This window comes from Leopardus geoffroyi, chromosome B1 (genome assembly GCF_018350155.1).
Source record: "Leopardus geoffroyi isolate Oge1 chromosome B1, O.geoffroyi_Oge1_pat1.0, whole genome shotgun sequence".
Lineage (NCBI taxonomy): Eukaryota > Metazoa > Chordata > Mammalia > Carnivora > Felidae > Leopardus > Leopardus geoffroyi.
Window position 1 is genome coordinate 15812500 of NC_059327.1, and position 24804 is coordinate 15837303.

The 24804-nt window shown below is 38.4% G+C and overlaps 1 protein-coding gene and 1 pseudogene across 3 annotated transcripts in view; one reads left to right on the forward strand and one right to left on the reverse strand.

The window, feature by feature from the left end:
• SNX25 (sorting nexin 25) overlaps positions 1-24804 on the forward strand; it is a 132938-nt gene that overhangs the window by 20296 nt on the left and 87838 nt on the right. For all 3 annotated transcript variants that reach the window (XM_045453754.1, XM_045453741.1, XM_045453746.1), the window contains exons 2-3: positions 8283-8367; positions 20101-20317. In XM_045453754.1, the coding sequence (XP_045309710.1) occupies positions 8283-8367; positions 20101-20317 (302 nt within the window). The remainder of the gene's footprint in view (positions 1-8282; positions 8368-20100; positions 20318-24804) is intronic.
• Positions 6796-6893, reverse strand: LOC123596616 (annotated as a pseudogene).

A 24804-nucleotide genomic window follows, 5' to 3' on the forward strand; every position in this document is an offset into this window, starting at 1 on the left:
GGATTTATATTTCTGGAGGTCAAGTTGGCTTCACTGCCCACATATTCCTCAGGCTAGAGAAGGCTCTGGCTTGCTCCTGCCTCTGTGTCCATTACTCATTTCCCTGTCTGGAAGTACCCTGCAGAATCGGGTTTTCCAGGCCCATAGTTCAGGGTTGGCTGAAGAGGCTGGAAAGGGATTTTTCCAGTTCAGCTTTGCATATTTTGTGCTTCACAGCATCTCCTACACCCTCCTACCATGCCCCATTCAATTCCTTCAGTTTCTTCTTAGCTCGTAAGACTCCATGAAGCACAAAATTCTTGAGGTACACAGTCCTTTGAATGAAGTCAGACTCCAAATCCAACTATATATTTAATAGACACTTAGTAGTTTTTTAGGTTGTTTCTGGTGGTCCTACACTTAGATCAATAGCATAGAAATGAAAATATTTTTTCATTTAAAAGAGAAAGAGGAGCACCTGGGTGGCTCAGTCGCTTAAGCATCTGACTTTGGCTCAGGTCATGATCTCATGGTCTGTGGGTTTGAGCCCCACGTTGGGCTCTGTGCTGACAGCTCAGAGCCTGGAGCCTGCTTCGGATTCTGTGCTCCCTCTCTCTCTGTCCCTCCCCCACTCACGCGTTGTCTCTCTCTTTCTCAAAAATAAACAATAAAAAGTTTTAAAAAACTAGGAAGAAAATGGTGGAGACAAAGTAAATGCATAGTAATAGAAGAATAGTTACATTGTGGTAGAAGTCATTCAAAACAATATATTCCAAATCTTATTTCATAAAAGATGCTCATAATACTAATTATGAAAAGCCAGCTGCAGGGGTGCCTGGGTGGCTCAGTTGGTTAAGCGCCCCGACTTCGCCTCCAGTCATGATCTTAGGCTTTGTGGGTTCAAGCCCCGCGTTGGGCTCTGTGCTGACAGCTCAGAGCCTGGAGCCAGCTTTGAATTCTGTGTCTCCCTCTTTGCTCCTCGCCTGCTTGCGTGCTCTCTCTCAAAAATTAAAAATAATAAAAACATTTTAAAAATTTTTAAAAAATTAAAAAGAAAAGCCAGTTGCAGAGCTGTGTGAATACTGTTATCTTAATTTCTTTTAAAAAGTAGGAAAATGATAAAAGTACCAATAATCTGAATTATTGTGTTACCAGGCACTGTTGTAAGTGCTTAATGTGTAGTAACTCATTTAATGCTCTTATCAACCTGAAGAGGTAGGTACTATTGTTATCTTTTATTTATTTATTTTTGGGTACTATTGTTATCTTTATTTTAGACATGAAGAAATTGAGGTTCAGAAAAATAGGTTCCCAAAGTTACATAGTAAGTGTTGGAGTCACCGTCTGAGAGGAAATGCACCAGAATGTCAATAATCATTTCTGGATTAATGGTGTTATGGGTCAGTTTAATTCTTTTATATCTATAATGTTGAACGTGTCTCTATTCTTTATATTGCTGTAAATAGCATTTTAAAAAGAAATAAAGCATGTTTGGAATCTAGAAAAACAATAATAAGAGGACATTTATAGGTTTGAATTTCAAAAAAGCCTTTTCTCTTATATCTGAAGTAGGTATTATACTTGATTTTTTTTTTTTTTTTTTAAGTTTATTTTGAGAGACAGAGCAGAGGAGGGGCAGTGAGAGAGATAAAGAGGAGAATCCCAGGCAGGCTCCGTGCTGAGCTCAAACTCAACAAATCGTGAGATCATGACCTGAGCCAAAACCAAGAGTTGGACGCTCAACTGACTGAGTCACCCAGGTGCCCCCAAATTGTACTTGGTTAAGAGGGGACAATAGACGCAAATACCACTACGTTCTATCAGTACAATCTCCCCAGATGATAACCTCTCAGTATGTGACAATGTGTTTGACAATTTTCTTTTATCAATAAAGAGAACAAGACCTTTTTTAGTTCGTGATTAAACATTGTAAAGCACAATCCAGGAAACTGGCTTCTGATCAAACCGGATTTTGTTTGAACATTCAAATACTTCACCAGCAATAGAGTGTAAAGGCACATACACTGTAGAACATCTCCAGGAAATGTACACTTTACTCCCTCTAAAGTGTAGCTTCAAAGGCAAAAATATTTCAAGAACAATATGTTTTATTATCTCAGCTCTTGTTTTCTGGTTACTTAACTTTTCAGCCCTTCTTTCTTGCATTTGTTTCCACCATTTATTTCCTTTCAGAAAACCAACCAGCCAGCCATCCAACTAGCCCACCGATTAGCCTCAAATGTGTTGAAAGTTGGTAACATTTTGAGTTTTATCAGTGATCATGGCCCTATTTGCTAGTAGGTGCCAGGCACTCTGCTAATAAACGTGTTCTGTGTGCCAGCAGTGACACAGTAGAGGGCCGTGGTTTGAATGTGGCACATGGTTTGGCCCAAACAGCGTAAGCCCACAGTGTTGGGAATGAAATTGAATTACTTGTAGACAACATCTGAAATTTTTGATTTCCATTTTTTGCAGAAGAGAGTTGGAACATCCAGCAGGTACAGCTATGGCCACCCCCTTAACTCACTTATATTCCTTACCAGGCTCCTGCTGTGTTTTTTCATTTTGGGACCCCTGATGTTAGTTATTTAATCCTTTGAGGTATTATAAGCCGTCTTAAGCTAGAGAGGGAATTGGCTGGGTCAAGGATCTGCCATTAGTAAAAAGCACTGTTGGACTTGAGAGCCCGTGTTCTTTCTACTCTGCGCTGCCCTCATAGCTCTGTAACGTGGCTCCTCAGCTTCCGTGTTGGGCCATGACTTTTATTACTCGTGTCACAATCTTCTTTCAGTGTCTTAGTCAAATGAGACGAATTTTCAATTATTTCAGTCCTTTCCTATCTTCCTGAGATAGCCTTTCAAGTTTCTTAGTCCCTTATCTTCGGAGGAAGGTTCTGTGTGATTCTTGGATTTCTTTGGTTTTGGAGAAATTATTTTCTGAGGCTGAGGCAGAATATGATTGGCTTGAAAGGAGCCAAGGTTTTGAGAATAACATAGTTTGAGAATGAGAATATTAGTCACGGGATCCCAGTACTTGTCAGATGGTGAGAATACTTGGAAAGACTCAGCCATGTGACGGCTCCATGTGGTTAATGGTGATGATCAGGGCTTTGTGTTTGTTTTCCTAAGATAAATCACGGTTTCAGTACCTTATAAGAAATTACACCCGTCAGTCTTTCAACTCTGTGCAACTGTTTTTCTTCTGAAAACAGACCAAAATACATTAAAAAAATTTTTGTTTTCACTGTATAAGCATATACTGAAGGAGGGTGACATTTGTTTATTTAAGGAGCCCAGGTAATGGGCACGAAAGCAGTTCCAAGTCACGGGCTGGCTGTCCTGGCCCCATCTGTGCTCCCACAGGAAGCAGCACAGTAAGCAATGTCCTGCTTATAAACAATGGACAATGAGGTACATGTCTTGGCTGAATTCCAGGTGGTTCCTGGTTGTTTAGTTGCTAATGATGTCAGAGTACCCAGGTTTCTCTGCATGGGTTTTCTCTGGATGTTGGTTCCTCAGAAGAGGGTGTCTTTAGCTCTGACACAAAGACAATTTGAGTATATTTTGGCGATAGACTAAAACCTGATATTTCAGGAGTGAATAGAAAGCTGATACATATTCAGGAAAGGGTTTATTGATATGGTATCTGCTCCTTGATGCTGGAGGATTTAGTTACATATATTAGAGAAAAGCTTTCTGGTTTTGCTCTGTCTTTGGAAAGCATTTTTAAAATTAGCAGTTCTGTGTCGAGACGTCATTTTCTCTCCAGAGAACTCACCGAGTGATTAAAAATGATTTCAAGTTAGTTTTCAGCTAGCTTTAAATCTTAAAATGAAGACAGAATTCACTTGTTTTAGTTAAATAAAAAATGAGGTGTATTTTTTACATGACAGTGGTACTAGTTAGCCAAAAGCTTTTATGAGTTAACAGCGTGATACGGATACAAAAAACTTTAGTGAGAGCCGAGTAGTCGGACGACATTCAAAGTCCTAATTTCTGGATTTGAAATCTTCCTGAAAATTTCTATCACTTATTCTTTGTTACAGTGGGAGAAGTACAGACATTTTTGTTTCCTCTTTCCTAATACTGGCATTTTAGGAAAGAGATTGTCGGGAAGAGGTGGGCTTTCCTTGAGAAATGAGGCCTGTGCCAGTGCGGATAGGGCAAGTTAGCATTTGCCTTAAAGGACGAGTCTTTGGGGGAAGTCTCTGCCATGTGGAGTTTCTTTTTTCAACCCTATAAATAGAAGGAAAATGAAGACAATTTTGGCTCAACTGCCCTGAGCCACAGGAATTTATTCAAATTTTGCATTTGTTGCAGCTAGCTAGCTTTCTCCCCTTCCTCTCCCTTCTTCCCTTTCCCTCCTTTCTTTTCCTTCCTTTTCTTTCTTCACCCTGGGGTAAAGATTAGTAAATTCCATCTTTGTGATCTAAAAGCAATAGACTATGTGTGGTAGTGACTAACTTATACTCTGTGTAGTCATTTAGACATGAGATTCTGGCTCCGTAAATACTAAATCCTTAAAAAAGGAATTTTCACGCATGGTTTCCTAGTTATTTTGAGCGCATGATTTTTTTTTTTTTTTTTTTTTTTTAAATAATCTTCCTGTTCCTATTACTTAGTGATTCTCCATCAGGCTGTTAGGGATGGGATAGGGATGATGAACTTTTTTCTTTCCGGTGAGGGCCAGTGACCCTGGGGGATAGCGTGTGGGGAAATCCACAACCCCAGATTGGAAAAACACACAGAAAAAATAATAGAGCTTTTACTTAAAGAGCCAAAATAGAGAACATTACTCTCATAAGCTTTTTAGATTAAAGAGCGTAAAGGACTTAGATACAGTCAGTAGTGACCGACATGTTTATATATGTATTACATCTAAGTATGAAGCAGAGAGAGAAAAGAAGTTTGTAGACAGATGGCAAGAAGTAGTAGAGCCACAACTAGGAAAACAGAAAACAGTAAAAGGTAAGAATTGAAACATTAAGGTTTGGAGTAATTTGTGAAGAAAGACACAATAAGCACAGAGTATGCTTACGTATCCATGTGCTGTCTGTCCGTCACATTCACAACTGCTTCTCTCCCAGCCCTGATAGGCAGTTTCTATTTTAAGAACCCCAAATTGGGACCATCTCAAATAAGTGTTGTTTGGTTGTAATTTCTCATCCAACTACTATTATGTACTAAAACTACCATATCTAGATTTGGGAACCCAAAAACTTGAGAAATTATGATTAAAATTACTCATTAGAATAGCACTCTAAAAGTGTTAGTTCAAAACAACTGTCTAAAAAATGGGTAAGTTTAAAAATATCTGTCTGGTATTTTAGGAATGCCTAGAATTTGGGGCGCCTGGGTGGCTCAGTCGGTTAAGCATCCGACTCTTGGTTTTGGCTCAGGTCATGATCTCACAGTTCGTGGGTTTGAGCGCTGCTTCAGGCTCTGTGCTGGCGGTGCAGAGCCTGCTTCAGATTCTCTCTTTGCCCCTTCCCCACCCTCGTGTGGGTACACATGCACTTTCTCAAAATAAACTTAAAAAAAATTGCTAGAATTTTAAAATTCCTCGTTTACTCAATTTTTCTCACAAACTAAATTTAAAAGTTACAACAAAATATACTTACATTAAATTTTATAGCAAGCCGAGAGACTAAAAAATAGTTTTAAGTGGTTGAGAGTGTACTTTATTCACTAATGACTTTGTCTATAGGTAATGAGTAAGGTTTTTGTTTTGTTTTGTTTTTTGTTTTTTTTGGTAACTCCTTGGGAGAGTGTGGAATGTTATGCTAATTTGTAGCATAAAGGGATTCTTTTCTTTCATGAGTGCAACACTTTCATCTTAAGGCTTTTAAAAGTATTTCAACTAAGGAATCTTAAAACTATGGCTTTTTGTTTTTAATTACAAAGAAAATGGATGACACTTTGGCACTCTACCCCTGGATAGTATGGAACTAAGCTAAGGACGAGAAGTTCTCCACTCCAGGTTGGGTGGCCCAGGGCCGTGGGGTTGAATGCAGTTGTATTGGGGTGGCCCTGCCTGGAGAACAAAGTTGTTTCCTCATGCTTGTTTGTTGGTTGAGCGTGGTAGTCATATTAGCCATTTGGATCTCAGTAGTGATGTGGTAATGCTAGTCAAGCACGTGTAATATTTCCCATGCACAGGGGAGTATCCTACATCTTGTTAATATTACTCAGTTTCTATTTACCCTCCAAAACCAAATAAGTGGGCCCAATCACATAATAACATGTTGTCAATCACTTTGGTGTGTGATCAATTAAAACAATTTATTCTGTAAATAGTCTTACTAGCCAGATAGTAGGATTTTAATTCTTTATATTATCCCACCCCCTTTTTTTGTGTGCCAAGTAGTATCTTTGTACAATTAAAAATTCTAAAGCATACTGTTACACAGACATATGTGGAGTAAGAAGTAATGGAGTGGAGTAAAAACTTATGCCCCTGCCTAGAAGAAACTATTTTTAATAGTTTGGTGTATATATTCCCAAACATTTCCCACCACGGAAAACTTTCCATGAAGGTATATATATCCCTAATTCATTCTTTTTTTTTTTTTTTTTTTTTTTTTTTTTTTAAATTTTTTTTTTTTCAACGTTTATTTATTTTTGGGACAGAGAGAGACAGAGCATGAACGGGGGAGGGGCAGAGAGAGAGGGAGACACAGAATCGGAAACAGGCTCCAGGCTCTGAGCCATCAGCCCAGAGCCCGACGCGGGGCTCGAACTCACGGACCGCGAGATCGTGACCTGGCTGAAGTCGGACGCTTAACCGACTGCGCCACCCAGGCGCCCCTTTTTTTTTTTTTTAATGGAATGCTTCGCAAATTTGCCTATCATCCTTGAAAAGGGGCCAGGTTAATCTTCTCTGTATTGTTCAAGCCAGTTCATTGTTTTTAATGGCTGCGTTACATTCTCAAATATGGGTGTAACATAATTTAGCTCTATTGATAGACACTTGGGTTTTTTCTTTTTATTAAAAAAAATTTTTTTTTTAACATTTATTCATTTTTGAGAGACAGAGAGCAAGAGGGTGGGGGGAAAGAGAGGGAGACACAGAATCTGAAGCAGGCTTCAGGCTCTGAGCTGTCAGCACAGAACCTGACACGGGGCTTAAACCCAGGAACCCATGAGATCATGACCTGAGCCGAAGTCGGACACCTAACTGATGGAGCCACCCAGGTGCCCCATGGGTTTTTTCTAATTTCTTGCCCTTAAAGTCAACAGAGCAAGGAAGTTCTTTGCATACTTTTTTGCACATTTCCAAAAATATCCGTTGGTTGGATTCCTAGGAGTAGAATTGGCTAAATGAAATTGTAGCTCATAGAAGTAGACATTTCCCCCAATGATGTATGAAAATGAGTATTTTTAGGTATCTTTGCCAATATTTGAGAGTAGGTACCCTTTCCCCCTGCTTTGGCAGTTTGAGATCTCATTGCTCTAATTTGTGTTTCTCTAACTAAAAGGAGGTTGCGTATTTATTTCTTTTCATATATTTATTGGTATTTGTTTATCTTTTATGATTGCCCTTTAATTGCTTGATATCCTTTTATTTTTCTTAGGAGCTCTGTATATATTAAATAATAGTCCTTTGTGATATATGTTGCAGATATTGTCTCCTTCTCTTATCATTTATATTTTATAGTGTCTTTGGTCACACAGGAGTTGTCTAGGTTATGTAGTTGTATTTGTCAGTTCTTTTTCTTCTTTAAAACTTTTGAATTTTGTGTCTTATTTTAGGGAGGCCTTCTCCATCCTAAGATTATAAACAGCTTCTCCCTTATTCCCTTTGAATACATTTTTAGTTTAACCAAATACTTTGTTGGTTATCAATTTGGGATTATTTATGTTTAAAGTATGAGGTAAGACTCTAACCTTTCTCCACACATGAATATCCAGTTATCCCAGCGCCATTTATTGAATAGTCTGTTTTCGTGCTCGCTTCGGCAGCACATATACTGAATAGTCTGTTTTCCTCACTGATTTCAAATTTTCTTATGTTCTTCTCATATGTAGATGCATTTGTTTTTGTACTTCTGCTGATCTGTTGATCTGTTTATTCCTCCTCTGGCATCATGTTGTTTTGATATCTGGTAGGGAAAATCCTTCCTTTCTTTTTAAAAATACCTTAACCTCAAGCATTTATTTACTTTTTCCAGAAGAACTTCTTAATCTATTAATATCGAAATATCTTGTTTAAATGGTATTTTATACTTTGATTTTATTTTTATATATGATTTATTCATTCAGTAATCTGTATCTTTTTTTTCTTGCTTTTTTCTTACATTTCAGAGTCCTGTATATGGAAACTCACATGAGTCAGTTCAGTCTAGAAGGGTAGTGATTTCTCACAATATGGACAAAGCTCTAAAAGAAGGTAAGGATTAAATGAGAGTATATAATTGTCACGTAAAGCAAGTCATTATGTTTGAAAGGGAAAATTGTAATCTCTAACAAATGTATCCTTCTTGTCTGTGTGTAGCCTTAGGAATTTTTCTTCATGGGTTTTTATGATGACTGAATCATATATCCATATTTCAGTTGAATGGATGGGATTTAAATATTTATTAAGTAGGATTTCCAGGTCATGAAGCTCACTGGCCACGTGGAGCTAGTTCCACCACGTGAAACAAGGGTCTGTCCTCTGCTATCTAAAACGGGTATCAGGAAATACATTTTCTTTCAATATAACTTAGAGAAGGTGTGCTGGGGATGAGTGTGCTCAGGCTCATTCATTGACAAACCAGTGAAACAAATTAAGGGGTAGCAGTCGGCCTTTGGAAAGAATGAAGGACATGCCTGTCAAAGTGGTATCGAAAAGGGTTGAAGGCTGGTTGCTGAGGGCACAATATTGTTCATTGTTACATGTAGATGTGGAAATAAGTAGGTGTAATTAGAGATACTGAAATTGAGAAGATATATTTTGATCAAATTAAAGTTCAAATAATATTTTTAAAATCAGATTTCTAAAAACTCAGTTTCACTTGTAAGTACAGAAAAAGTCTTGAGTTTTTTAAGCGAATACATGGTGTTAGATATGAAGTTGAGAAAACCGAATAAATGATACATACTTAAGCAAGTATGTTTACTTTCATAGTTCACAGAAATCACTGTATTAAAATTTGAAGATGAGTGCTATGTAAGTACAGAGACAGTCTGAAATTGTGTGTATTCATAGAATTTTAGAACTTCGGAGACTAAACTTTTAAAATACTTCTTTCTTTTTCTTTCTTTTTTTTTTTTTTTTTTTTTTTTTTAATTTACATCCAAGTTAGTTAGCATATAGTGCAACAATGATTTCAGGGGTAGATTCCTTAATGCCCCTTACCCATTTAGCCCATCCCCACTCCCACAACCCCTCCAGTAACCCTCTGTTTGTTTTCCATATTGAAGAGTCTCTTATGTTTTGTCCCCCTCCCTGTTTTTATATTATTTTGCTTCCCTTCCCTTGTGTTCATCTGTTCTGTGTCTTACAGTCCTCATATGGAAGTCACATGATATTTGTCTTTCTCCGACTGACTAATTTTGCTTAGCATAGTAGCCTCTAGTTCCATCCACGTAGTTGCAAATGGCAAGATTTCATTCTTTTTGATTGCCGAGTAACACTCCATTGTGTATATGTGTGTGTGTGTGTGTATACCACATCTTCTTTATCCGTTCATCCATCGATGGACATTTGGGCTCTTTCCATACTTGGCTATTGTTGATAGTGCTAATATAAACACTGGGGTGCATGTGCCCCTTCAAAACAGCATACCTGTATCCCTTGGATAAATACCTAGTAGTGCAATTGCTGGGTTGTAGGGTAGTTCTGTTTTTAATTTTTTGACGAACCTCCATATTGTTTTCCAGAGTGGCTGCACCCACCAGGAGTGCAAAAGAGATCTTCTTTCTCCGCATCCTTGCCAACATCTGTTGTTGCCTGAGTTGTTAATGTTAGCCATTCTGACAGGTGTGGGGTGGCATCTCATTGTGGTTTTGATTTGTATTTCCCTGATGATGAGTGATGTGGAGCATTTTTTCGTGTGTCGGTTGGCCATCTGGATGTCTTCTTTGGAGAAGTGTCTATTCATGTCTTTTGCCCATTTCTTCACTGGATTATTTGTTTTCTGGGTGTTGAGTTTGTAAGTTCTTTATAGATTTTGGATACTAACCCTTTATCTGATATGTCGTTTGCAAATATCTTCTCCCATTCCATTGGTTGCCTTTTAGTTTTGCTGATTGTTTCCTTTGCTGTGCAGAAGTAAAATATTTCTATTAGTGAAGTATGATGACTTTAATAAAAGCCAAATTTAAAATTCAATAATTTTTAATATTCATAATCTCAATATCATGGTTTAAAAATAATTCTTAATTGCTTTTATTGAAGTAAAATTTACATACTTTGTAATGCACAAACCTTAAGTGTACATATAATACAGTAATTTTCATAAATTCGAATAACCATGTAACCAGCACCATTTGCAAACTAAAAAATTTTTTTTTTAATATTTATTTATTTTTGAGAGAGCATGAGAGTGTTCATGCGAGCAAAGGAGGGGCAGAGACAGAGAGGGAGACAGAGATTCCCAAGTAGGCTTCATGCTGCCAGTGCAGAGGACTGACATGGGGCTCGGGGTCACGAAATGTGAGATCACAACCTGAGCCGAAATCAGGAGTTGGATGCTAAACCACCTGAACCACCTAGGAGCCCTAAACATTTCTATCATTCTAGAAAGTTTACCTCTTGTCCCTCTCTAATGAAACCTACTTCCCTGTTCTAATTTCTATCATGGTAGATTAGTTTTGCCTATTCTTAAACTTCAAGAAGTTTGTATGGAATCATACAGGATGTAGTCTCTTATGCCTGGCTTCTTTTCTTAGCATGTTTTTTTTTCCCCTCAACATTTATTCATTTTGGAGAGAAAGAGAAACAGAGTGCAAATGGGGGAGGGGCAGAGAGAGAGGGAGACACAGAATCTGAAGCAGGCTCCAGACTCTGAGCTGTCAGCAGAGAGCCTGACATGTGGCTCAAACTCACGAACCGTGAAATCATAACCTGAGCTGAAGTTGGCTGCTTAACCAACTGAGCCACCCAGGCTCCCTCCCCATTTCTTAGCATATTTTTAAGATTTACCCTTTTTTTTTTATATCAGTTCCACTCTTTGTTATTACTGAGTGTAGTATTCCATTACACTAATATGACTGTGTCACTTATCCTTTCTCTTTTTGGACATTTGGGTTGATTCTAATTTTTTGAAACATATTGAATAAAGTTGCTAAAATCAAGTATTTTTGTGGACATATGTTTTTCATTTGCCTTGGACAAATTCCTAGGAGTAGAATTGCTGGGCCAAGGGTAGTTGTGTGTTTAACTTTGTGGGAAATTGCCAAATAATATTCTAAAGTGGTTATGTCTTTATTTCGACTCTCACTATATATGACTGTTCTGGTTGTTTTTCACATTGTCACCAACATTTACTGTTGTCATTTTATTTTAACTATTTTGATTAATGTAAAACAGAATCTTATTGTGACCTTACGTTGCATGGCTGTGGCGACTAATGTTGAGCATCCTTTCATGTGATTTTTGGCCATTTCCATATCTTTACTTGTGATATGTCTGTTCATGTCTTTTTTTAAATAAATTTATTTAACTTACAATAATTTATTTGTTAGGATTTTTAAAGATCTATTCTGGTTTCACATTTCTTGTTAAATATAGATATAGTGAATATTTTCTCCCAGTTTGTAAATTGCCTTTTATTTTTTAAATGTTGCCTTTGAGCAGAAGTTTTTAATTTTGGTGACATCTAATTTACCAATCCTTTTTTCTTTTTGTTCTCTAGGTAGGATAATTTTTGTTCATCTGTCTTCAAGTTCATTGACTGTTTTTCTTACCTTTTTAGTCTGTCGTTAAGGGTATTCAGTGAATTGTTTTATTTAAATATTGTACTTCTCATGTCTAGAATTTCTATTTGGTTCTTTTGTGTAGTTTTTGGTTCTCTACTGAGATTTCCCCATCTGTCACTTATTATGACCATCTTTATCTGTAATTCCTTGAGCATATTTATATAGCTGCTTTAAAGTATCCTTGTGTGAAGTCCAAAATCTAGGCCATCTTGGAGTTGGTTTCTATTGATTGATTTTTGCTCTTAAGTTGTGTGTTACTTTTGTTTGTATGTTTCTTCTCAGGTCTTCTTCTTTTTGATTGTGTCTTGAACAGTGTGGATGCTGCTTTCTAGACATTCTAGTTTCTGTTATTGTCCTCTGAAGAGTGTCAGTTTTTGTTCTAGTATGCAGCTTAATTTTTTAACTGTTCACCTTGGGGATACTTGGTTTTACACATATTTTTAGGGCAGGTTTCTTTGGGTTTTGTCCTTAGTCTATGGTGAATTTCTCAGTCCTGGGATATAGGCTTAACCCTTCTAGTTCATGTTCCCTACACAGTTTCAGTGGAAAGTCCATGGTCACATCTCTAGCAGGGCAGGATTCCAGCTCTGCGGTGGACGACAGTTCAAGTATGTGCTCAGCTACTTCAGCCATCCAGCTGTTGCTTTGAACTGGTCTCTTTGCAGTCGTACTTCCGTACATGTGTAGGACATAATCAGCAATGGGTTTGAGAATTTGTGATCCAGAATTTGTGGCTCCATCCTTGTTTGTGCTTCCTGCATTTATTTTCAGCTGCTTTGGCAGTTCCTAACTCTGTTTCTGAGATCTTAGATTAAAGTAAAAAACAGATGTTAATTCTAAGTTTGAACTGCCTTGGGGCAACTAGGTGGCTCAATCAGTTAAGTGTCCGACTTTAGTTCAGGTCATGATCTCGCAGTTTGTGAGTTCGAGCCCTGTGTTGGGCTCTGTGCCGACAGCTCGGAGCCTGGAGCCTGCTTTGGATTCTGTGTCTCCCTGTCTGCCCCTCCCTTGCTCACATGCTGTCTCTCTTTCTCTCTCAAAAATAAATAAACATTAAAAAAAATAAGTTTGAACTGCTTTGTGTCTCTAGGACTGTTGAGTGCTTCAGGGGAAAGTTACATAAACATGACTTATACCAGCACTAGTCCCTTCTATTAAGGGTAGATTTTCCCTTCAGTTTCTCTGACTTTGCTTTCTGGTGCCTTTAAGTAGTTCTTTAATATTTTTTCTCTAGAGTTCACAGTTGTTTTCTATAGGAAGGTTAGTCTGATATAAGCTATTCTACCACGACTGGAATTGGAACTCTCTTTTTTTCTTTTAATTGTGGTAAAATTCATAATGTAAAATTTACCAACTTAACCATTTTAAAGTGTATAGGTCAGTAGTGTTAAGTACATTTTCATTTCTGTGTAAGGTTTTTCGAACTCTTTTCATCTTGCAAGACTGAAACTCTATACCTATTCAATAATTTCCACTCCCCCATTCCCTCAGATTGTGGTAATTAGCCCTCTACTTTATGTGTCCATGAATTTGACTTTAGGTACCACATATAAGTGAAATCAAAAAGTATCTGTCCTTTTGTGTTTAGCATATTTACTTCTTTTTAAGTAAATTTTTATTTTACATATTTACTATGTTTACATAATGTTCTCAAGGTCAGTCCGTGTTGTAGCATGTGTCAGAATTTCCTGTTTTAACATTGACGAATACTCCGTTTTATGTCTATAACCAGATAGATTTTTTTTAAGATTTCATCTTTTTCAGTAAACTGTCCACCCAATGTGAACTTATGACCCCATGATCAGGAGTCACCTGCTGTCCCGAGAGTCAGCCGGGCACCTCCTGTAACCACATTTTCTTTATCTATTCATCAGTGGACATCTGGGTTGCTTCCGCTTTTTGTTGTAGTGAATATGCTGCTGTGAACATGGGTGTCTCTTTAATTTTTTAAGACCGTAAAGATTCTCTGTCCTTAAACATGGCATATTTATCTACCATGGACCAATTTGTTTCAGAATATGTATGGAACAGAAAAGACCAGGGCTGAGGCCTAGTTGACAAAAACCAAAACAGAATGAAACCAAAAAACCCAAAACTACATTATCCTCAGGCTACTTTCTGCACAATGATTTATTTCAAAAGAACAATATTATCCAAAGCCTTTGGGTAAGAGGTTTAGTTAATTACACTTTGGTACAAGAATTTTTTTCTTTTTTTTTTTTTTAACATTTATTTATTATTATTGTTATTATTATTTTTAAGGTTTATTCATTTTTCAGAGACAGAGCGTGAACAGGGGAGGGGCAGAGAGAGAGGGAGACACAGAATCCGAAACAGGCTCCAGGCTCTGAGCTGTCAGCACAGAGCCCAATGCAGGGCCCGAACTCAGAAACCTCAGGATCATGACCTGAGCTGAAGTCGGACACTTAACCGACTGAGCCACCCAGGCTCCCCAAACGTTTATTATTGAGAGACAGAGAGCCTGAGTATGGGAGGGGCAGAGAGAGGAGGAGAACAGAATCTGAAGTGGGCTTCAGGTTCTGAGCTGTTAGCACAGAGCCTGACGTGGGGCTCAAACTCAGAAACTGCAAGATCATGACCTGAGCCAAAGTCGGACGCTTAACCGACTGAGCCACCCAGGTGCCCCTTCACTATATTCTTAATGTTTACAATTTCCTCTCCTTTGTTTTAAGCAAAATGATTTTCAGTGAAGTTGAACATTATATTATCTACCAAAAGAAGAGCTAAAGGCTGCTATAAAGTTGGTCATGAGAGTAAAATGGATGCATTTGTCAGTCGTCAAAAACAACAGTAAACCAGGGGCGCCTGGGTGGCTCAGTCAGTTAAATGCTCGACTCTTGATTTCAGCTCAGGTCATATTCTCATGTGGGTTCGAACCCCACGTCACACTTGCTTCTAGATTTATCCTACTTTGTTACCCTAAATCCTCCTTTTATATTAATCTAACTAAAGTTCCAATCATGTTGTTCCATTTTATGTAATCTTCAGTGATTCCTTTTTACCTGCTTATTTCTTTGAGAGCAGTCTAGAACATAGATTTGATAATAGCACTTAAATTTTTGTTGGCTAGTGTTATGTGTTTAGAAGAAAGACTCTTTGCTTGGCAGTGAGGATAAGTTGTTCTTTCTCATTGTGGTTTGTTATATTATTTAAACTTATTTCTTTTAAATTTTTTTTTTTTTTTCAACATTTATTTATTTTTGGGACAGAGAGAGACAGAGCATGAACGGGGGAGGGGCAGAGAGAGAGGGAGACACAGAATTGGAAACAGGCTCCAGGCTCCGAGCCATCAGCCCAGAGCCCGACGCGGGGCTCGAACTCACGGACCGCAAGATCGTGACCTGGCTGAAGTCGGACGCTTAACCGACTGCGCCACCCAGGCGCCCCTAAACTTATTTCTTTTAAAAAAATTTATTTTTTGAGAGAGTGAGTGTGTAAGCAGAGGAAAAGGGAGAGAGAGAATCTTAAACAAGGTCTACACTCAGCGTGGAGCTCAATCTGGAACTTGATCCCATGACCCTGGGATCATACATGACCTGAATCGAAATCAAGACTCAGATGCTCAACTGAGCTACCCAGGCACCCCTATGCTTATTTATTAATAAAGACCATAAAATAATTTTATCATGAATTTCTGTATCTCTTCAAATTGACCCATAGAGTATATTTGAAAATAATTTGTTCATATATGGACTTGTGTAAATGAGTGTAGCTATGTAATAGGTACTTAGAATCATGGCTTTGTTTCATACTTTTTCTTTTTTTTGCCCAACTTGGGGCTCAAACTTATGACCCTGAGATCAAGAGACACATGCTTTACTGACTGAGCCAGGCAAGTGCCCTTGTTTCATACTTTTTATATTTTTATAATACTTAGCTTAAAGAGGTACTGATAGAGATTGATAGAGATTTGTTAGTGTGACAGGTATATGTTCTATTACTGAGTTCAGATTTTTGCCAATACTCATTTTTATCAATTCGTAACCAAAATGTATTATTGGAAGAGTATTTTAGAGCTGTATTAGTTAGCATGTGCAGTGTGGTTAACAAACGTAATGGGACATTATGTAGATGAATATGCCATTCACATAAATCCTTTAGCATACTAAGATCTTGTTTTAAAGATCTCAAGTCTCTTAAAATTGCTTTTAATTTCCTTCTATAATTTGAAAGCAAATTTTAGCGAAAGGAAAAGTGCTTCTATTTCCCAAATGTTTTTGGTTGTAGATTTATTTGCTACTAGTTAGAAATTCTATGGCCTGAAAACTTTGTTTAATGAAAGAGTAAGGGAGAAAGAGTTGCAAATGAACAAATTTAGCAGTGTTTTGTTGTCAAGGTGGCTCTTACCATGTTCTGATAGCTTGGCATTGAGATGTCCAGGAGAAGGATATAAAGGACTTGTAGACAAGGGCCTGTGGTAGTTACATAATTCAGCCCACCATCTCAGGAAGTAATTTTTTTTGTGTCATCCTTGTCTATTGGATATCTGGCTTGTTTAAAGTTCCCTCTGATGGAATATTCACCATCTAATGTGAATCTTGAAGAGCTTTAATGTTTTTTATTCAGTTCCTTCTTATGTTGAACAGAAGAAACAACTTCTTGTGACTTCCAAGTCTGTTTGGTCCTAATAATGCCTCCTAGGGCAATTTTTTTTTATTTTTTTTTTTTTAACATTTATTTATTTTTGAGACAGAGAGAGACAGAGCATGAATGGGGGAGGGTCACAGAAAGAGGGAGACACAGAATCTGAAACAGGCTCCAGGCTCCGAGCTGTCAGCACAGAGCCCGACGTGGGGCTTGAACCCATGGACCATGAGATCATGACCTGAGCTGAAGTCGGACGCTCAACCGACCAAGCCACCCAGGCGCCCCTCTAGGGCAGTTTTTAAACGTGTAGCCATTTGTGTATTTTTTCATATAAATAATGTTTTAAACAAGGTGGATGTCCACTGGGCAAGGAAGGTGTTTCAGATTTCTCATGTCTTTCACTCCTGTGACTTGTTTAGTTCACCTTAATGTGGAACCATTGTGTGCTGAGTAGAGTGTTTGACTTGCCACCTATTTGACTTTGAGCAAGTTATTTCACTTCTTGGAGTCTCAGTTTCCTGAGAGGATTAGCTCAGTTAGTGTGTAGGAACAATGATCTATTTGTTGCCAATAAATGAGATTATAGGATTAACCTATTCCTGTTTTTGCTGTAATTTCTTAAATATCTGGGTCAGAAACTTTTCCTGTTTTCTCCTAAATGGAATACTCCGTTTAGGAATGAGATGTGACTACTTTTTTTAAAATCTAGAAAACATAACCATTTTTTAAAAAAAGTTTGTTTATTTTTGAGAGAGAGCGAGCGTGGGGAGGGTCAGAGAGAGAGGGAGACTGAGAATCCCAAGCAGGCTCCACACTGTTAGTGCAGAGCCTGATGTGGGCCTCAAACTCACGAATCGTGAGATCATGACATGAGCCAAAATCAAGAGTCGGACGCTTAACCGACTGAGCCACCCAGGCACCCTAGAACACATAATAGCCGTTAGTTGAAATTAATATCTGAAAGTGAGCAGAAAATAGCCAAAATGTTTAGGAGATGATTAATTTGTTGGATTTGTGTTTATTTTGCCTTATCTTTTGTGTCCAGTGGATGTGTATCTATTCTACCTTCCATACTGGGAGTTTATAATACTAGAATTAAATACTTATTTAATGAAAAATGAACGATTGAGGTAGTGTCTTTTTTTTTTTCTTTTCGTTGCCTCCCCCATTAGTCTTTGGCAAGTAATGGTTCTCAGCTGTAAGGCTTAGCTATCTTAAGTATCTTATCACTGAGGCCAGTGGAATCACTAGGAGAATTTAGCTAAACCTTTGTACCTATGTGTCTGTGAACAAAATTCTTGGTGCTCTATGCATGTTTTTGACCTATGAGATTTAAGATGCTGTTTTGTAAATTATTATAAATCTATAATGCAGACATTCTAGAAATGGGGAAAAGCATTGGATACACTTTCACAGTTAATATTCTGAGAAAAAAGCTGTCACAGAATATTAAAACGAGAATGGTGTTTTCTTTGACTTGCAGGCTGTTGCCTATATATGGAATCCTCACAAAGGATGAATACTGATCCTGAGCTGGGGGTTCCATTTGTGACTCAGTTTTCTAGGAAATATGACCCCCACCTTCCCCCACTAAGCGCATTTAAAATTGGTGTGTAGTGGCCAAGATGAGTAAAATGAGCAACAAATTCTGGAATGCACAGGTATTTGAGAATTATAGGTTAGCCTTTTGTAGGCCAGCTGTGAAGTAAATCAGGATCCCAAGTTACATTTTGCTCCATAGGATTCCTGGGGACAAAGCAAAGCAAGAGGATGAACTATTATCTGAGATGATGTATGGTCGTATCAAAATTAGGCCAAATCAAGTGGTATTTGAAGAAGGAAAGAAAAAAAACCTTGAGAAATAAGCAGTGCTTAAAATATAGTACAGGTGTCCTTGAGCTGGAACATGAGTATGTGTTTTTCTCTTGGGGGAATTGCCACTTAAGCCCAGTACCATTTTTATTTTTCAGTCTTTATCTTCCTTCTCTATGGACTTGAGCTGCCCTGAGCAGTACAGTGACTTCTGTACAGAAGTGGTAATGGAGTATGTGGCTAGTCCAAATTAAGATGTGCTAGAAGTATAAAATATATACCAGATTGTGAAGACTTAGTATGGAAAAGAATTTCATCAAAATATAGTATTGAATATGTATTGAAATCCTAATATTTTAGATATATTAGATGAAATATATTATTGAAATTTAACTGTTTCTTTTCCCTTTCTTTTTTAACTAATTTTTAAAAAATGTTTATTATTGAGAGACAGAGACAGAGCATGAGCATGGGAGGGACAGAGAGAGGGAGAGACACAGAATCCAAAGAAGGTTCCAGGCTCTGAGCTGTCAGCACAGAGCCTAACGCAGGGCTCGAACTCACAAACCGAGAGATCATGACCTGAGCCGAAGTCAGACACTTAACATACTGAAACAGTCAGGCGCTCCTCTTTTTCCCTTTTTAATGTGGCTGCTAGGCACTTAAAATTACGTATGTGACTCTCCTTTTTCTGTTGGATAGCACTGGTCTAGAGCTCAGGTTTTTTATTCCTAAGGCATAAAATTAGTACAGAATTAAGAAAAGAGAGACTAGAAATCTTCCAAGAAAAGTGGTCAGCTATCACGCCGAGCCTGGCGTGATACCTGACCTAGGGGATTCTTCCTGCGTTAGTTGGGGTCTCACTAAGAGACAGAAACCACATAGTACGTGAACAAGAAAGTTTAATATAAAGTTTTATTAACTTATAAAGGGACTTAGCTACTGAGAGATAAAGAGAACTCCAAAGAATACAAGAAGAGCAGATAAGGGGAGCAATCACTACCCCTAGGGCCAAGCAGAGCATGTTAAGGAGGGACACATTGGAAGAGGGTTCTTTCTTCACCCTGGAGCTGAGATCCGGGCTTGACTGGAGAGGGCACAGCCGTGGCTGTGGTGGAGCGGTTTGGGGAGACACCACAGGTGACAGGAAGCCACCCCCAGGGTGCTAGCACAATTCTCTGGGAAGCTGCCCTCTGAGTGCCATTGGAATCTGCTGGGGGTGGGGTGGGGTGAGTGCCATCTGGTGTCCCACATGCTGCTGCGTGCAGCACGCTGCAGGGGCAATCGGAGAGGAATACACGGGAACCAGGAGAAGAAGCCCCTTCCTCCTCCACAGTCACTCCAGCATCCTCTCCCGATAAATCTTGACATGATCTGGGTTGGCAAAGAAGAAATGTTTATGGGGTCCATCTCCAGTATCCTAAAGCAGGGCAAAAAAGGGTGCATTTGGAGCAGAGAGGCAATAAACTGATGACTGGCACGCTCCATAAGTGTGTTGCCGCTGTGTAAGATGCTCTGTTGTTTTGACAAGTTTAGATAGTTTGGCTCCAAGGTAGAATATTTAAAAATTGGGCCATCTATGAATTTTGAGGACAGATGGTCACCACAATCCTAGAATTTTAGTTCGATGAGAATCTCTTTTATTTTGAAATATTTTAGGAAAGATTATGCCTTCTCTTGTTTTGTTATCTACTCTCTTTATATTTTAAACAGTGAATGTTAAAGAGTAGCTTCCAGTAGAAATGCTGTCTTGGTATTTCATTAAAGTTTTACTCCTTGCTCTGTTTATTCCTGGTAGTGTTTGACTACAGTTACAGAGATTACATTCTGTCCTGGTATGGAAATCTCAGCAGAGACGAGGGGCAGCTTTACCATCTGCTCTTGGAAGACTTTTGGGAGATTGCCAGGCAACTGCGCCACAGACTGAGCCACGTGGATGTGGTTAAAGTCGTCTGCAATGATGTTGTAAGAACTTTACTCGCTCATTTCTGTGACCTGAAAGCTGCAAATGCCAGGTAACTGTTTGAATATGAACAACCTCCCCCACTTTTTTTCCACATTAAAATATTTTTCTTTTGTAGAAAGGGGTCAAAGTCAAGATAAAACTCTAGAATTTTCTGCCTTCTTGTTGGCACTTGGCTTGAAATGTACATATGTTGAGGGGTAATAATTATAGTGTGCTGATAGAGTAGTTTTTTTTTTTTTTAGTATTAGGAGTACCTATACTGTGAAAAGTGTCTGTGAATTTACAATTTTTGGAAAAGTTTAGAATTCATGTTTCTTTTTGTGAGTCCTGTGTTAAGAGCTCTGTCTCATCATAGTATCCTGAAAATTGACTATTATTTATTGACTATTTATTATTACTACTACTTTTATTCTGAAATACCAACTTCCTTATTTTAGTTTAATTCCTTTTTTTTTTTTTTTTTTTACATTTTCTTTTTTTTTAAATTTACATCCAAGTTACTTAGCATATGGTGCAATAATGATTTCAGGAGTAGAATCCAGTGATTGATGCCCTAAATAAACACCCAGTGCTCATCCCAGCGAGTGTCCTCCTTAATGCCCCTTGCCCAGCCCTCTTTAGGAATCTCCTATGGTTTGTCCCCCTCCCTGTTTTTATATTATTTTTGCTTCCCTTTCCTTATGTTCATCTGTTTTGTATCTTAAATTCCACATATGAGTGAAGTCCTATGATATTTGTCTTTCTCTAATTTCGCTTAGCATAATACCCTCAAGTTCTATTCATGTAGTTGCAAATGGCAAGATTTCACTCTTTTTGATTGCTAATATTCTGTTTTATATATATACCACATCTTCATTATCCATTCATCAGTTGATGGACATTTGCTATTGTAAATAGTGCTGCTATGAACATTGGAGTGCATGTGCCCCTTTGAAACAGCACTCTTGTATCCTTTGGATAAATACCTAGTAGTGCAATTGCTGGGTTGTAAGGTAGTTCTATTTTTAATGTTTTGAGGAACCTCCGCACTGTTTTCTAGAGTGGCTGCACCAGTTTGCATTCCTACCAGCAATGCAAAAGGGTTCCTCTTTCTCCCCATCCTTGCCAATATCTATTGTTTCCTGAGTGGTTAATTTTCGCCATTCTGACTTGCATGAGGTGGTATCTCATTGTGGTTTTGATTTGTATTTCCCTGATGATGAGTGATGTTGAGCATGTTTTCATGTGTCTGTTGGCCATCTGGATGTCTTTTTTGGAAAAGTGTTTGTTCATGTTTTTTGCTCATTTCCTCACTGGATTGTTTTTTTGGGTGTTTGGTTTGGTAAGTTCTTTATAGATTTTGGATACTAACCCTTTATCGATATGTCCTTTGCAAATATCTTCTCCCATTCTGTCGGTTACCTTTTAGTTTTAATGTTTGTTTCCTTCACTGTGTAGAAGCTTTTTATCTTGATGAGATCCCAATAGTTCATTTTTGCTTTTGTTTCCCTTGCCTCTGGAGACATGTTGAGTAAGAAGTTGCTGTGGCCAGGGTCAAAGAAGTTATTGCCTGCTTTCTCGTCTAGGATTTTGATGGCTTCCTGTGTTACATTTAGGTCTTTCACCTATTTTGACTTTATTTTTGTGTATGTGTAAGAAAGTGGTCCAGGTTCATTCTTCTGCATGTCACTGTCCAGTTTTCCCAACACCATTCCCAGGTGCCCCTGAATGTCCCATTATTGAGTGAGTGCAAGAATGCTGAATTACAGCATTTCTAACTTGCACGTAGAAGTCGTCTTATTTAAAGGAGTGGCCTTCTGCCTGTTTGGATATGGGCTCAGTAGGAGAGGCGCTCCTTACAGTTAATGCGGCCTATTCTCACTGATATTATTCTATCTCTACTTTCAGGGAAGAGGGAGGGTATCTGACAGACACACAGGAGGATGAATAAGCACTGGCATCCTTATTGGGCAGGTGGTAACTGCTGTTCTCTCCTAAGAAGCCCTGGTGTGTGAATTTACCAGCGAGCAGCCCTCTTTTGCCTTGTGCTGTTGCTCAGTGGGGCCCAGCTGGTAAATGTCATTGTCCAGCAGCAGCTCTCTGTTCCCAGCTATATTGCCTCTTTCTAGGAATCATTTTCTCTCCCAAAGTCTACCTGGCACAGGTTTATGAGATCAACATTTACAGAGGCATCTCATGCCTATTACTTTCCAGCTTGCTGCCCTCAGTGTGTTGCAGTTTTTAAAAACCCGTGACCCATAGTAGGAAATACATTTTCTAATGTGACCTAATTTCATAAAACAGTACTTTTTTTACCTGTGATAACTGATACCTTTTTGTTAACTTTCTTTTTTTTTTTTTTTAAATGGTGTCGGGGACGAACTAATTTTATTTTATTCCTTGTGGCTTACAACCTAGGTTTGAAAAAATTACTGTAGAGCAGCGGTTCTCAGATTTTTTTGGTCTCAGGTCCCCTCTATACTCTTAAAAGTTACTGAAAACCTAAAAGCACTTTCTGTGGGCCCTATCTCATGGAGAACTGGAGCCAGGTTGTACTGGGTTTGCAAGGGCTGACTGTGCACGTCTCTTCCCTACTTTGAGATCAATGGCATCACCTTATTAGCTTGTAATTGGCCATGGTGGGAGTATTTACACAGTGCAATGGGCCAGTACTACAAATCAGAGTGTTTTCCCCCTTGGGGAGCCACTTGTTAAACCTAATACCACCTCCCCTCTCGTTAGACTACCAATATTTACTGTATCAGATATTAAAAGTAAGAAATTTTTAAAGTGCATGAATACACAATACACTTCCCATTAGCCAGTAGAGTGATGTCGGCCCACATCAGGTAGCCTCTAGAAGCTCCCCGATGCCTCTGAGAACAGGAGTGAAAAAGACAAGTGACATTTTGTACTGCACATAGGGGTCCCCAGACCACCCTTGGCAAACTGCTGTTGCTAGAGAAAGCAGCTTCCAGTAAGGGCGTATGGGAACAAATAGGGAAAATGAGAGAATGAGGACTCTTGGCTTATATCCCTGGCGTGTCAAAAGCTTCAGCCTCTCCTTTTGAGTGTTTAGCAACCCCTTAGAGCTTCTGCTGGTTTGCTGTGGTATCTGTTGTATAAAGTGCTCCTTTGTTCTGCCTGGCAGATACTGTCCAAGACTTGTTTGAACTCCGCAGAAGCTCATTTTAAAGTATTTACATTATTGGGGCGCCTGGGTGGCACAGTCGGTTAAGCGTCCGACTTCAGCCAGGTCACGATCTCGCGGTCCGTGAGTTCGAGCCCCGCGTCAGGCTCTGGCCTGATGGCTCAGAGCCTGGAGCCTGTTTCTGATTCTATGTCTCCCTCTCTCTCTGCCCCTCCCCCGTTCATGCTCTGTCTCTCTCTGTCCCAAAAATAAATAAACGTTGAAAAAAAAAAATTAAAAAAAAAAAAAATAAAGTATTTACATTATGGTCCAGTAGAAGACAGTACTTTAAATCCATGGTTTATTCCAGTTGGAAGACTGATAGATTTAAGTTTGGGAGAAGAGCAAGTGGTTGGAGAAATTTAGTATTTTTATGATTATCTAATTTGAACATGAACACATATTTTTCATGGAGACATTTGCCAGCTTCTGAAATTACTGCTTTTGTGACTAATATATTATGTTTATATATATACGTATGTATATGAATATATATATACACATACGTATATATATATATTCTACCCAATATATTTTGTGACTAATATATTTTGTGACTAAGATATTATGGGTAAAGCATTGCAATAATAGAAACAGAGAATTGATTCCATTTTAGAAACGCCTTCTCCCTGGGCTTCTAGTTTTCTTATACCAGATTTATTTTGCTGAGATCTGGGCTGTGCCCAGAAGCTCTAGTTGATGATTTTTATTAAAGAAAAAAAAAATCCACTCTATCCTAGTATTATAGATATTTGAAAAAGTGCCAGTAGGTTACGGGTGTTTTTCACGTAGATGATTGTGCCCTGGAAGTGAACCGCAGAGAACTCCTATCTGATTGTGCATTATCTTCTACAAATCACTCAGTGAGACTTTCAGACATTGTGTCCAGGTTTGATGGCTGTGTTTACACTTGCTTGCTCCAGGTAAACAGTGCCCTCGTCCTAGAAATCTCTATTGGTGTGCAGATATCTGTTGGCTGTAAAATGATTTTGGCAGCCTGGGAAGCACCCAATTGAATTGGTCACTGTCAGACAAGAGAATAATAAATTGCATTAATAAAAACAACACAATACACTGGTTGACTGTTAGGGAATTGTGTGGAGGCAGCTTTCCAGTCAGCTCATATTTATTTCCAGGCCGACATTCTGTTGCTTTGTAAACCCAGATCACATTTAATTCTTGCCTCTGCTGCTTCTTCCTTTGTCCCATCTGTCTGGTTCCAGCATGTTTCAGAAAAATCTAAAACTGATTTTTCGTATGCTGTTTAATCAATAGCATCTTTAATTTCATATTCTTCTTACTATGTCTTTGTGTTTTGTTTACTAGTCAAGCACAGGCATGCTAAGGGGGAAAATAATTTTTATTAA